The sequence below is a fragment of the Plodia interpunctella genome, chromosome 3, assembly GCF_027563975.2.
Source record: "Plodia interpunctella isolate USDA-ARS_2022_Savannah chromosome 3, ilPloInte3.2, whole genome shotgun sequence".
Classification (NCBI taxonomy): Eukaryota; Metazoa; Arthropoda; class Insecta; order Lepidoptera; family Pyralidae; genus Plodia; species Plodia interpunctella.
This window is the reverse complement of record NC_071296.1, coordinates 4,662,394-4,674,572: the sequence shown is the minus strand read 5'-3', so window position 1 is coordinate 4,674,572 and position 12,179 is coordinate 4,662,394. Positions and strand designations below refer to the sequence as shown.

General features: G+C 38.8%; 1 protein-coding gene across 1 annotated transcript; it reads right to left on the bottom strand.

The window, feature by feature from the left end:
• Window positions 1–204: 204 nt before the first annotated feature.
• Window positions 205–11,570, bottom strand: LOC128682796 (uncharacterized protein). Its single transcript, XM_053767656.2, has 15 exons — window positions 11,140–11,570; window positions 10,273–10,687; window positions 8,239–10,121; window positions 7,956–8,141; window positions 7,618–7,809; window positions 6,881–7,163; window positions 5,748–6,680; window positions 5,336–5,493; window positions 4,457–4,618; window positions 3,649–4,182; window positions 3,049–3,246; window positions 2,136–2,513; window positions 1,534–1,679; window positions 1,091–1,237; window positions 205–601 (listed from the first exon to the last, which is right to left on the bottom strand). Exons 1-15 carry the CDS (start codon window positions 11,314–11,316, stop codon window positions 529–531), a joined length of 5,865 nt encoding a protein of 1,954 aa, XP_053623631.1. The 5' UTR covers window positions 11,317–11,570; the 3' UTR covers window positions 205–528.
• Between the last annotated feature and the right edge of the window lie 609 nt (window positions 11,571–12,179).

Below are 12,179 nucleotides of genomic sequence, written 5' to 3'. Positions count from 1 at the left end.
GCAAATTAAGTTTTATTTATAAATGCAAACAAACCCACAAATCACGAAAAGTCATAAAACTAAAATAGTTTTAGATGTTAGATAGTTACAGGGTAACTGTAACTGGTATCTAACATGTAACCATATGGATTATAGATGGTTTTTTTATTTCCATTTTCTATGGAGATTTTTTTACTTTGTTCTCTACTAGAAATAAAATAAAAATAAGATTACAAAATTATTTTATTTCCTTAAGCTGAATATAAAAATACATAAATAAATTCATCAGTCAATAAAAATATCACAGCGAAACATTAAATAAAAATTGCTTTAGTCACTTTTTGAGTTAATAACAGTTATATTAGTACTAAATTTATATATATTTTAGATTATTATAGATTACATAATATAATAAATTTTTCAAAACAATAATTTCTTTAAACCTTATAATTATTATAATCTATACTTTGGAACGAAAATAACGAGCATTATATGCGATTAGAGATCTTTATGAAAATGCCTTTCTTACCTGAAGTACATAGGTATATATCATCTACAAAGGTTTTTCAGTTCTGTCATGGCGGTTTGAGATACGGCCGTTTTGTTTTTCTCCATTTTGTACCTGGAAAGATATTTACACGCAATACATTATGCAATTCTACTTTAATAATTTCAATTGTGAATATTTTTCCGTACTGTATAGTAAAACTGGCTCGGGAAAATTCTCAGACGAGAGAGACTACCAAAGTCAAATTTATTCAGAAATCAGACTTCAGAGATGCCCGGCTGTGAAGCGAAAGGTCCCAGGTTTGAATCATACTTGTGCCACGTGAGTTTGTATAACAATTTGACTCATCCTTCATAGACCACCTTGCTTCCATTGAAGGAAAACATCGTGAGGTAATCGACTACTTGAAAATTTCTAAAGAAACCTTTTAATTAAATCATATTTGTGATGTTCCACGAGTGGTATCATATCAGCAGTCGCTTACGATATATTATACGCGCGCATCCATAATAAAAATGTACAACTTTTCTAACGTCTTAAGCGACTTTTCCCATAAGGTATCTTATCTCGTAGAACGCCATATTAATAGAAGCTACAAACTACCTGGCGAGGAAGCTGTGGGCCACATCAGGTCTGTAAGCGGCCATGTCGCGGAGGAAGGCCTGGTCGTTGCCGAGCGCGCGCCGGTACGCCAGCTCCCGCCACGACGACGCGCAACGGCCCGATAGCAGCACCAGCCCTTCCATGAAACTGCAGATGAGACGCAACAAGATTTTCACAATTATGACATTTTTGAAGTCCGAGAGATATTACTTCCATTCTAAGAGTGACAAAAAACAGTCCGTGCAGTAAACTGTTGAGGAGTTCGCTGTTGGGTGTACACCCAAGATCTGCTTCCATCTGTACGTCTTCCTGGGCGTACGATCAGGTCTTGCTTATCACAATAATGTATTTCAATCGGAGCTAAAGTTATTTGCATCCCTTGAAATTAAATCTTCTATTATCAGTGTGGCCTACATAGCAGATATAACCCCAAAAATAATTACCTCAAATATTCGCTGACAAGTTTATAAAGTTGTTCCGTGGTCCTGTTTAGGATGAGTCTGGTTGGCGAGGCGTTCAGTAGAGACATCTGCAGGGCTATCTGCTGCGCCAGCGCCGCCATCTCGCCCGCGAAGCCAGTGCATCCGGCCTGAGATAACATCAAAAATATATAAACACAAATCACACAAATCGAGTTAGCTACAAATTAAAATGCTAACTCGAAGTCAAAGACCCAGAACCAAGTCAATTTGAAAAATATATTTTTTTTATATTAATCTGACCGGAGATCGAACCTGGGACTTCGAGTGCAGTAAAGTCTGGCTTGAACTTATGTTCAAGGAGGTCGAATCGAATTAATGATTATATACATATGTACTTAATTATTGTAATTAAGTATATATGTTACACCTACAATGTGTAATAGAAGGTTGAAATTTAAACGTTTTTGTTGTTCGCATGTGCGTGTTATTTTAAATGTCACCCATGGTATTATGAGCTTATGCGACCAGTGGTACCAACTGGTGAGCGAAAAAATTGTAACTATTTGTAAATATCACAAAAAAATAATAACTATCGAAATTAATTAAATGCAAGTAAATATTACCTGCAAGTACAACTCAGCAGCGTCCGTGCAGTGATTTAACGCAGTTTCCAACAGCGACCTCGTCGGCACATTGTCGTGTATTTGCAGCCAGGCGGGCGGCTGGAACGGTTTCTTAGACGTTCTTTTAGCTGCGTCCAGCGACATTTTCTCTAAATCTTCAATCAGATCTGTAGCCTGTTTCCTTTTGACATTAGCCGCTTCGGCGTACATGTTGAAGTGGAGTGCGACCATTATGTAGGAGTCTGTGTCGCCTGGGCAGTGTGTTTTGAGGAAGTCTAGTAGCCCTTGTTTGAACTCCGCTATTTTGTCGGGTTGCTGACCGAGCATGTAGTCGAACTGGCCGAGCAGAAACTCGAATTGATGGTTGTCGCGTAGTGCCTGTAAGATGGTAATCATTGGTTAGATAACAGCAATTATTTTAGAAATACTAGGAGTGTTTCTAAAATAATCGCATCTCGCCATGTTGTGTTAGTTTTTTTTATATAATATAGTTCAAATGTTTTATTATAACACATTATAATAATAAGTACTAGTGAACAAAACTGTCACATCCTGACTCCCATTGAATTCAATCCATTGAATGAAATCCATTTTCAATGGATGACCCACACCTCCCCGCTCATATTCAGTTACGGTATAGTTTCTGGCGTCTTAAAATACACCAGCTTGCACCGCAATTACTTACTCGAGCTAATGTATATTCTGCAGCATTTCCTGACCATTACTAGAAGTCAATTCAATATTACGCCCGTTACTATTTCCGTACTAGTTACCGATATTCTCCCGTTTCTCCCGCATGTTTGTAAAAAAGCGTTATCGTTTCGCATAAAAAAATCTACAAATTTTAGACCCAAGTTTAGAAACGGCTATGCCTATTCGTAAGCATTCTAGTTTAGTATTATAAATGATTTGCCTGGAACACATAGCCGCACTCGGTGTAGCGGGCGAGGCCGGTGAGCAGCCGCACCATGAGCCGCCACGAGCGCGCGCCCAGCAGCCGCGCTGTGAGCGCCTGCGCAGAGCGCAGCGCCACGGCCACGCCCTCCGTGTCGCACGCGCTGGAGAAACACTCGTGCGCAAGCACTAGAAGCTCGATGCAGATTATGTTCACCTTATATACAAAATGAAATTGGTTTTATACGAACGAACCGAACCGTTGTAATAATAATATTTTCATTTGTCAAACCATACAATCTATAATCTATTAGCAGAATTCTAGTGAGTATCGATTCAATACATAAGCATTATAAATATGTTGTAATGATAAACAAACGCTGAATAACCAAAGAATTTAACAAACATCTTATGTACTTCGAAATACAAATCTTATTAGAATGTCTGCGAAAGAGGAGTAAACAGGGGAAATTACGGACAATCTGTATTAATCGACGTTCATGAAAAAGTTTATAGACCACCCTGAATCTTCCAAGTATTATAGGAGCGAAGTCGCTAAGCACAGCTATTATATGTGTAAAGCAAAAATACGCCAACAAGAGTGATTTAAATTACGTACCTGCTTCGCTGACAGCTTAGCACCTTTCGTTATCTTCCTTATATTTGACTTCACTTCATATCTAATATGGACGTTCCCCCTCGAGATCATATCAAAGAGATTCCTCCTCGATTCCCTGGACATTCTCATGCCAGTCGTGTACACAGTGGAAACAGAGAAAACAGACTCTGTCTCAGCCGACATCAACGTCCCTTCTTCCGTCAAAACTGACTCCACTTCGTCTCCTTCAACATTCTGGTATTCCTCATCTATCAAAGCTTCTACATCAAGTTGATTATCATCGTACACATTCTCTGGTAGCACCGGGTTTGTAGCTTTGTATATCTTCTGAAATGCCATCAGATGGTCTAAGATAAGTCTGCCGATATGGCTGCAGGCGTCTGGGCGCATGTTCAGGAACATTTCGATGTCGGAACTGAGCGTGTAACCCCACAGCGTGTATTGGAAGTGCTCCTTTTGTCTGAATGTGGAAGTTTTCACGAGGTGGGGCGATATTATCGCCGCTACCATTTCGCGGCAGAGGTATTCCGCGATCTGATAAAAAAAATACTTGGTCATTATTACCCTAATTCAAGGGAGGCCAGAGCCCAGTGGTGGTAAATGACTGAAAATATGTATTATTTAAAAATAATAGAAATCATATACAATAATTCGGATTCGAAGTATCTATTTTTGGGAGGTGTTAAGAATAAAACTATAATTCGTTTTCTATTCAAAATACAGGTTTCTAAACAGTTCTGTTACTTTAGCATCGAGGTGTAGTCCAAGCCTATCTGCAGCGCTATGTGGCTGGCTATCTGCAACATACCTGTTTAGAAGGTATATTAAAGGTCCTGAAGACGAGGTTGGCGAGTGACATCCTCGCGCGGCCGCTCACGAGGTTGATGAAGTCCACCGAGCGGTTCTGGTACTTCAGCACTGACGTGTAGTCCCAACCTATCTGCAGCGCTATACGGAAGTAGCTGGCTATCTGTGAGTGAAATTAAACACTTGATGAACTAAACATTGTTATAAAATGAAGAACGTGCATGCTGCAAAATCAAATTAAGGTACGATTCTCTCTTCTCTATCTTCCTAATACCTCTATCTCTATCTTCCTTCTCTATCTTCCTTCTACCTTCTCAATCAAGGTATTTCTATATTTTACAAATTCAAATTCAAAATTCTTTATTCAATTTAGGATGATATACATCACTTATTGACGTCAAAAAAATTACATCTCTTATATTCGGTAAGTAGGTCCTTATTATTTGTTATTATTATCTTATTATTTTCCTTCCAAATGGGGCTTGTAAGTGACCAATAAGCGTTCTAGGGTAATAATTTAGCTAGAAAAGCCCTAGGGTGGTAAATAATTTTTTTTTAAACCAAAAGGATCACGATCAAAGAGGTCGCTTCGCTATTCAGCCTTGTCTTTGTATTCTAATAGTCATCAATTTTAAATATGTATCGAATGGCGAAGCTCAGTCTCGTTCTTGAAAAAAAAATTAAAGTTATTTACTTGGTTCTTTTTAATTAAAAAAGGCGGGAATAGAAAACTTATAAATTTTAACTAGGTAATAAAACGTTTTATTCTTGCAAAGCCGGTTTTTTTCTACTTACCTCACAATCTAGACGAAAAGCAGAGTAGTTAGCTCGGGTGCCTTACAGCCCTTGGCTACTAATCTACTATTATATAAAGCCACACCTGTTTGGCGAGAGGCAGCGCGCAGCGCACGGCGAGCGCGTCGAGCGCGGCCAGGCGGTCGGCCTCCTCGCGCGCGCACAGCGCCGCCGCGTGCGCGCCGTGTTGCTTCTCTTGGATCACCACCAGCTCCTCGAAGCTCGTGTCCGATGTGTCAGACGCTGAACACAGAAAACATTATGTTCATTACGATACTAGTGAAGTTCGTGCCGGTGAATGCATACCGTGCTTATGTTAGACGCCAAAAATCATAGCGTTCGAGGACGTATGAGGTCTTACTATTTTTCATACTGTGTGAAAATCTAGATTTTACATGATGGAGTAACAAATACACAAACATATATTTGCAAAAACGGGTTTAATTATTTCATTCGGAAAAGTATGTTTAAATATTGCAATATGAATGCCAAATTACCTGATAGTTTATTCTGTAGCACTGGCGAAGAAATAACCAGCCTCAATTCTTGAGGCAGTTCGTACGGTGTGCAGGTGCCTTCGGCTAACTTCAGACATGTTCGCATTATCTGCACTGGGCACGCTGGAGGCCTGTACCTATATTCAGGTGGCGTCCGGAACAACGCCGATAGCCGAAAAGCATCAACTAATAACCTCAGCTCCAATAATTGATACATTACTTTCCGCCAACTATCAATGGCGTCAGGATCGTCCAAAGTAACAACATTTTCGATACTAACAACATCAGATTCGATCTCTATCTCTCTTAACGTCAAAGAAAAAGGTTTATCGACATTTATTTGTCCAATTTTCCTCGACAAAGTCGCATCTTTCTGCCCGTTCAGTACGAAATGCAACGTGCTTCTGTAGCTATTAAGAAACACATCGTTATGCGGTTCGCTTTGAAAATAGGCGTCCCACATTCGATGCTCGATTTCTTCCCGTCTACATCCGTATTCGAGATTCTCCTCGAACCAACTCATGATAATTCTGTAAGTGTAGAATTTTTGCACGGGATCTGTGATACGCTCCGCGTGACATATAAGATATTCCGTAGCATCGTTGAAAGTTACAGCTGCTTTTTTGAAAGATTCACTGCACTGAGTGATGAAAAGAGTAAAATCTTTGTCTTTGACTGTGATGTCTTCGTTTATGAGCATCATTTCGTATTTATAAGACCACTCAGCTTTGAGAATATTATTGACGGAGAGGTTTGCAAGTTTGGCTATTTTAAGAGCCACTTCGTAATTTCGATTGGCCGTGTAAGTTTCGATGCATTCAGATAAATATTGTTCGACGTCGTCCTGTAGCAACTTAGCTACGTTGACCACAATGGATGTCTCCATTGATATTTGTAGTATCTCATGGAGAGTTATGAAGTTTGGTGTCGGTACTGAAACAGAAGACGAATATGTGGTAAATATTTTAATAACAATTTTGTTTTGTATAAATGTGTTTAACTTCAAAATCTCTCTGTCTCTTTTTTTCCTCAGCCGTAGAGCGTCGAGCTCAATCAGATCATTTTACCTCCTCCACGTCGCATGAAAGTGTTTACTAACTATATGAGGAAATTGTAGTAAGATATAAGCTTACCAAGAAATCCTTTCCCAAATTCAGCCTGAGACAGACACCTCAGGAACTCCCTCTGATGGAAGGCGCTATCAAAACCCTGAGTTAAGGCTATCTTCACAAGAGAAACAGCTACTCTTTGCAATGCCTCCTTAGACAACTGCCACGCCACGCCCGAAGTGTCAACACTGTACTTTCGCTGGCAGTGCTGGACGAAATTCGTCAGTATCTTCACGGTCTCAGGGTCGAAATTCCTTTGGCGAATGCAACGAAGCAAGAATGATGTGAGGAGTGTGAGTGGACTTTCCTGTAATAAAGAAACTTAATGTATAATTTTCTAAATATTGCCATATTGTATAATTCTAACAAATGTGATTTGTTTGATTGAGGTAAGTATTAATTATTACAATGACATCGCCTTCAATAGTAGAACGGCGCACCTGTTTTCTTTTTTCTTCGTCAAATGGTAATAATTTTAGTTCTTAAATATAATAAAAACGAAAGGAACCGTACAAAATACGTCTCATTACGGATAAAGACATACGTTCTTCATTCCCAAAGAGTGTGGACGTTAGGCAGGATGGTCGTAAAATCACAGCTAAGTCTTCATCAAATGTTTAGTTCTTACGCGAACTCCGGCTTTTAGGACGTGAGACCGAGAGACGAGAGACACATAAATAACAAAGATAATAAGGCAGAACCCTTTTAAATTCAAATTTAAAAGATTTATTTTGAGATAGAACTACAAAAATGTCACTGACCGGCATGAAAACTGTAGTAGACTCGTGCAGCGTGCTGACGTATCCATCAGCGAGGCAGAGCTCGGCGACGCGCTGGAACTGCTGCGCGGGCGGCAGCTGCTGCGCCAGCTCACGCCGCAGCGCCGCCTGGGCACGCGCCGCGTCCAGCGAACACAGCACGTAGTGCAGCCACAGCACGTCCACTGCGTTAGGCTGTATCATGAAACTATTGAATAATAATTGTCATGTTGTATGTGCACGTTTTTGGTTACCAGTCTGGCTTATAGTGCTAAATTTACTTTGATTACTTGATAACATTAGGACAAACAGAATGAACACAATCAAGAAGCTTGGATTACCTCATAACAACTGGCAATAAGGACGAGTAAGGGCTCCCTATACAGGTCGGCGGCCCGCAGCAGGGCGGCCGGGGGGTCTTCGGGCCCGTGGCACGCCGCCGCCACCTCCCACAGCTCGCGGCCCACGTGCGCGCTCGACGGGAACTCGAACGACACTGAGCTGCTGTGGGAACTGTGGCATGGGCTCTGGATATAGACAAAAACAATATAAGGAAACAAAAGTAAACAAAAAAATATATACATAACTTACTGAAAGTTATAATATATAATTTGTAAAACTTACGGTTTCTGAAGAATTCAACCGCGATATCCTTCTTTGCCCATTACTGGATGTAGTCTTGTAATCCTTATCAGATCCCTCATCGGAGTTACGGTGCAGCATGATATACTTCAAGTGTTCCGCATATGCTTTATTTTCAAACTCCTGGGACAACTGCAACATCTGTTGCAAAGGGTATCGGAAGACATCGCCGAATAATAGAAAATTAAACCATGAGTTCGTTCGAATAAATTCCCTTAACAACAACTCTGGAAGCGGCAAATCATGCAATATTGCGAACTTAACCATTGTCTGAGATTCATACAGCACTGCAGCCATGTCAACTTTAGCATCCGTTATATGCTTTTCCTGGAGCTTATACATGGTAATCTCTTCAAGATTATGTAATATCTCTTTTGCGGCATCATCGTTGCTTTGAATCAGTTTAGACATGTATTCGTTGACAATCTTATGGGCCTCATCATCTGATGTGCCCTGACCACACAAGTGGTCCTTCATCATTTTGGCCGCGGACATGTGAACCCTGCACCTTGTCGGGTTGCAGCCAATCATCGCTACGAATGAAATGGCGCACGCCGTCATCGCAGGGTCGGACCAGTTCTGCAGAGCAAGCGCGTGCGCTTCGCAACATGCGCTTTTTATACTCTTGTCCTGAAGACGATTATAAGTCAAATATTGTTGTGCTACGAACGCCTGGCTTGCGTTGCAAGGGCGATATTGCTTCAAGTAGTAAGCATGGCTCAATTTGGCTACATAACCATATCTCTTCATGAGCTTCTCATTAGCAAAATCTGGCATATCCATGCTTCTCTGAGGAAAGACTTTTATGATGGCTGCGTTAACATCCACCTCACTAGCCAATAAACTACCTAGACTTCGTCTATCAGGTTTTTCTGATAAAAGACTTTTAGTATTCTGATTTATCAACTGAAATTCAAATATCTTTGATACATCGAGACCTCTATACCCTGAAAGCAACTGGTACACATTTACATCTCTTGTGTCATATTTTTGTTTTGGATCACTATACTTTTTATAAACATTATACAAATGAGGAAGCTTGTCTTTATACCCTTTATTGGGCAATTTAAAATCTTTAAAATTCAAAAACTCTTCCTCAGAGAAAATATCAAATACTTTAGCATTGTCTTCTAGCAAAATCATTCCCAGCACTAAATGTGGATTGGAACAAATGTAGTTGTCAATATCATCATAAGCTATTTGTTCACAGGTCTTGTACACTGGTACAACATGGCTTTGTCGATCTGAAGTCTGTTCTATACTTTTAAATAAGAGCCACAATTCAATACATTCCTTTGCACTTTTTTCCACCTCCGATAAATCAGTGTTAAGAATGTGACCTTCAACACACATTGTTAAAACTTTATACAGTTTATTTTTAACACAGTATTTTGCCAATTCTACATAAAACTGTTGTTTTGTGACTGTTGCGCATGATTCGGAAAATATATCGTCAATTAGTCTCAAGTTCTGAGTCCTAGTCAGCCTGGATATGATCTGATACAGGTTATTACGCTCATCTTCATTGACTATACCATATGAGCACAAGGTATCATAGATGCACATTTTAGTATAAGGAAAACAGTTACTTTTTGCTACACTCTCTATCATTTCATTGGATATGGGCCAATTCCTGAAGATGTTGTCTAACTTTTCCAGGACCTGGTTGTTAAAACCTTTGGTATCAACATTCAGGAATTTCTTCACGAACCCTTCATTATTAAAAAAGTTGTAACGTGCATTCAAATCGCGCACCACTTCTGATGTTTGAATGTTAATCCAACGGACTAGAATCATTGCTTTGTTTTGTTCCAGTAAATGATTCCAAACTTCCTGAGGTGAAGAGAACTCCAACAGTGAAAATTCTAAAACGATACACCAATATAAATACATGTAGACAATAACTTCAAATTGAGATTTTAATTTCTTGATATCAATGTTTTTTCATAAAGTTTATAACTTCTATTTTATAAGGGAATGAATTAATAATCAAATATTTGATTTTAAAAAACTTACCAAAAGAATCAAAAAAGAGAGTTGTAGCTATTTTTCGTTTCCATTGCTCTGGATATTTTTCAATATTTTCAATGGTCAAAGCCTTAATTTCACTCTCATTAACAATAATTCTATCTTTCCCAGCCCCAAACACCTTGTTCTGTTTGAATGTTCCATCAACCTCAAAAGATTTCTCCAGAAACCTCAACAGGTTCCAATATTTTTTAAATGTGTTCCATCTATCTAGGTTTTCTGCTGCAATGTTCTTAGATATCTTTTCAATGTTTTCAACAATAAAATCTCTATATTCAATCTGCGGAGATGCCTCTGCCAAAGTCATCAAATGATCTTCGGGATTAATTTGAACTTTGCCGAGAACATGAAGCACTTTGAAGATTTGTTTTCTCATTAATAACTGAACTGTCCATGCTTTTACCTGAAAATGAAGAATGTATAGATTCACTGTTTTATTACTTACTTACATATTGCACATAATATGTTACATGAATACCTACATTACCTATCAATCTATATCTTTTATGGTGTCTACTTACTGTAAAGCCCAAAGCTAAGTTGCTAAAAGTTAACTCAAATGCCATTTAACTGTACTACTTATTGGTGTAATTGTGATTTAATATTAGTGAGTTAGTTACTAACTGTAATAACACACATTATATTTGTTTCTTTTGCTCCTAGACCAATATAGAAAGCAGAAGATGGTTATATAGGTACCATAAACTGTGGTAGTAACCATAGTAAGTTACACACACTAGTCACACTAACTAGTAAGTTAGTCAACTTAGAATGGGCGGAATAAATAGTTTTTCACATAAAATATAGAATGACTTGGCTAAGTAATTACATATTTTCCAAGAAAATTAATTTTACCTCAGCTAAAAACCACTCCCTTGCAGTAACTTCAGGCCATGAATTAATCGCCATCAAATATTTTATGGCCAAATTGATGTGAGTACCCTTCGCTGCCGCCTCTCGAACCACATCTCTGGGTGATTTATCTTCCCAGCAAGACCAAATGATCTTCTCATTTTGTGTTAGTCCCTCCATTATTTTCCTTTTAAAAAGCTCATGGATCTTTTGATAATTCCTAAGCAGGTAGTATTAAAATCAGATCAATGCAAGCAAGAACAACCAATTCGACAAAAAATCGCCAACCACCACAAAATAAAAAACAAAAGAAATTAAAACAGCTGAGTTGACTTGACCACAAAGCCGTATAATACATAACAGTGAAATGACATAGTACGACGACACAACACGACGACTGACGTCTAGTCTTTGGATTTTTATTTTCTTACAATATGTAGAGTAATTTCTTGTTCAATCTTGAAATGATGCGGATAAAAAAGAGGTTGTTTAGATTTTTTTAACTTAAAAGTCAAAGTTCAGCGCAGATGGCACTACTGGTACAAAATTGCCAATGGAGGGAAAAAGTGTTCCGAGCTTCTTTTCGACCGTTTACTGGCTCGATAATTTTACAACGTAAGGCGTATCCCATAGTTTTCGAAGACCTAGAATGCCTTTAGTAAAGACGGTGATCAAGATAGAAAGGGATCCATATATACTAAAGAGAAGTAGTACAAAATTCCATTCAATAGCCTTCTATTTTATTTATTTTAGGTCGTAAATCTGCAACAATATTGAAAATTGGCGCTTTTGTGCCTCCATTGGCAATGTTTGTGTACCTTAGTTGTACCAGTAGCGCCATCTGCGCTGAGCTTTGCGTAATATGCCCTATTAACGTGCTGTGGAACTATCTATCAAAAACAAATAGGTCACATTGTTGTTTGCAACAAGAGTAGCGCCACTTCTACTTCTACGGGACTTCCCGAAAAGGGGAAAGAAGTCCCGCAAGTGATTCTAGTTTGACTATAGTTCAGTATATAAATATCTTCAGAATAAATATAAAT

Excerpts from the sequence above, each read along its gene's own strand:
- LOC128682796 (XM_053767656.2), bottom strand. The coding sequence starts at position 11,316 with ATGGAGGGACTAACACAAAATGAGAAGATCATTTGGTCTTGCTGGGAA. Across the intron at positions 10,122-10,272 it reads TCTCTTTTTTGATTCTTTTG|AATTTTCACTGTTGGAGTTC; the intron begins GTAAGTTTTTTA and ends GTATCGTTTTAG. Across the intron at positions 7,810-7,955 it reads TTATTGCCAGTTGTTATGAG|CCTAACGCAGTGGACGTGCT; the intron begins GTAATCCAAGCT and ends TTCATGATACAG.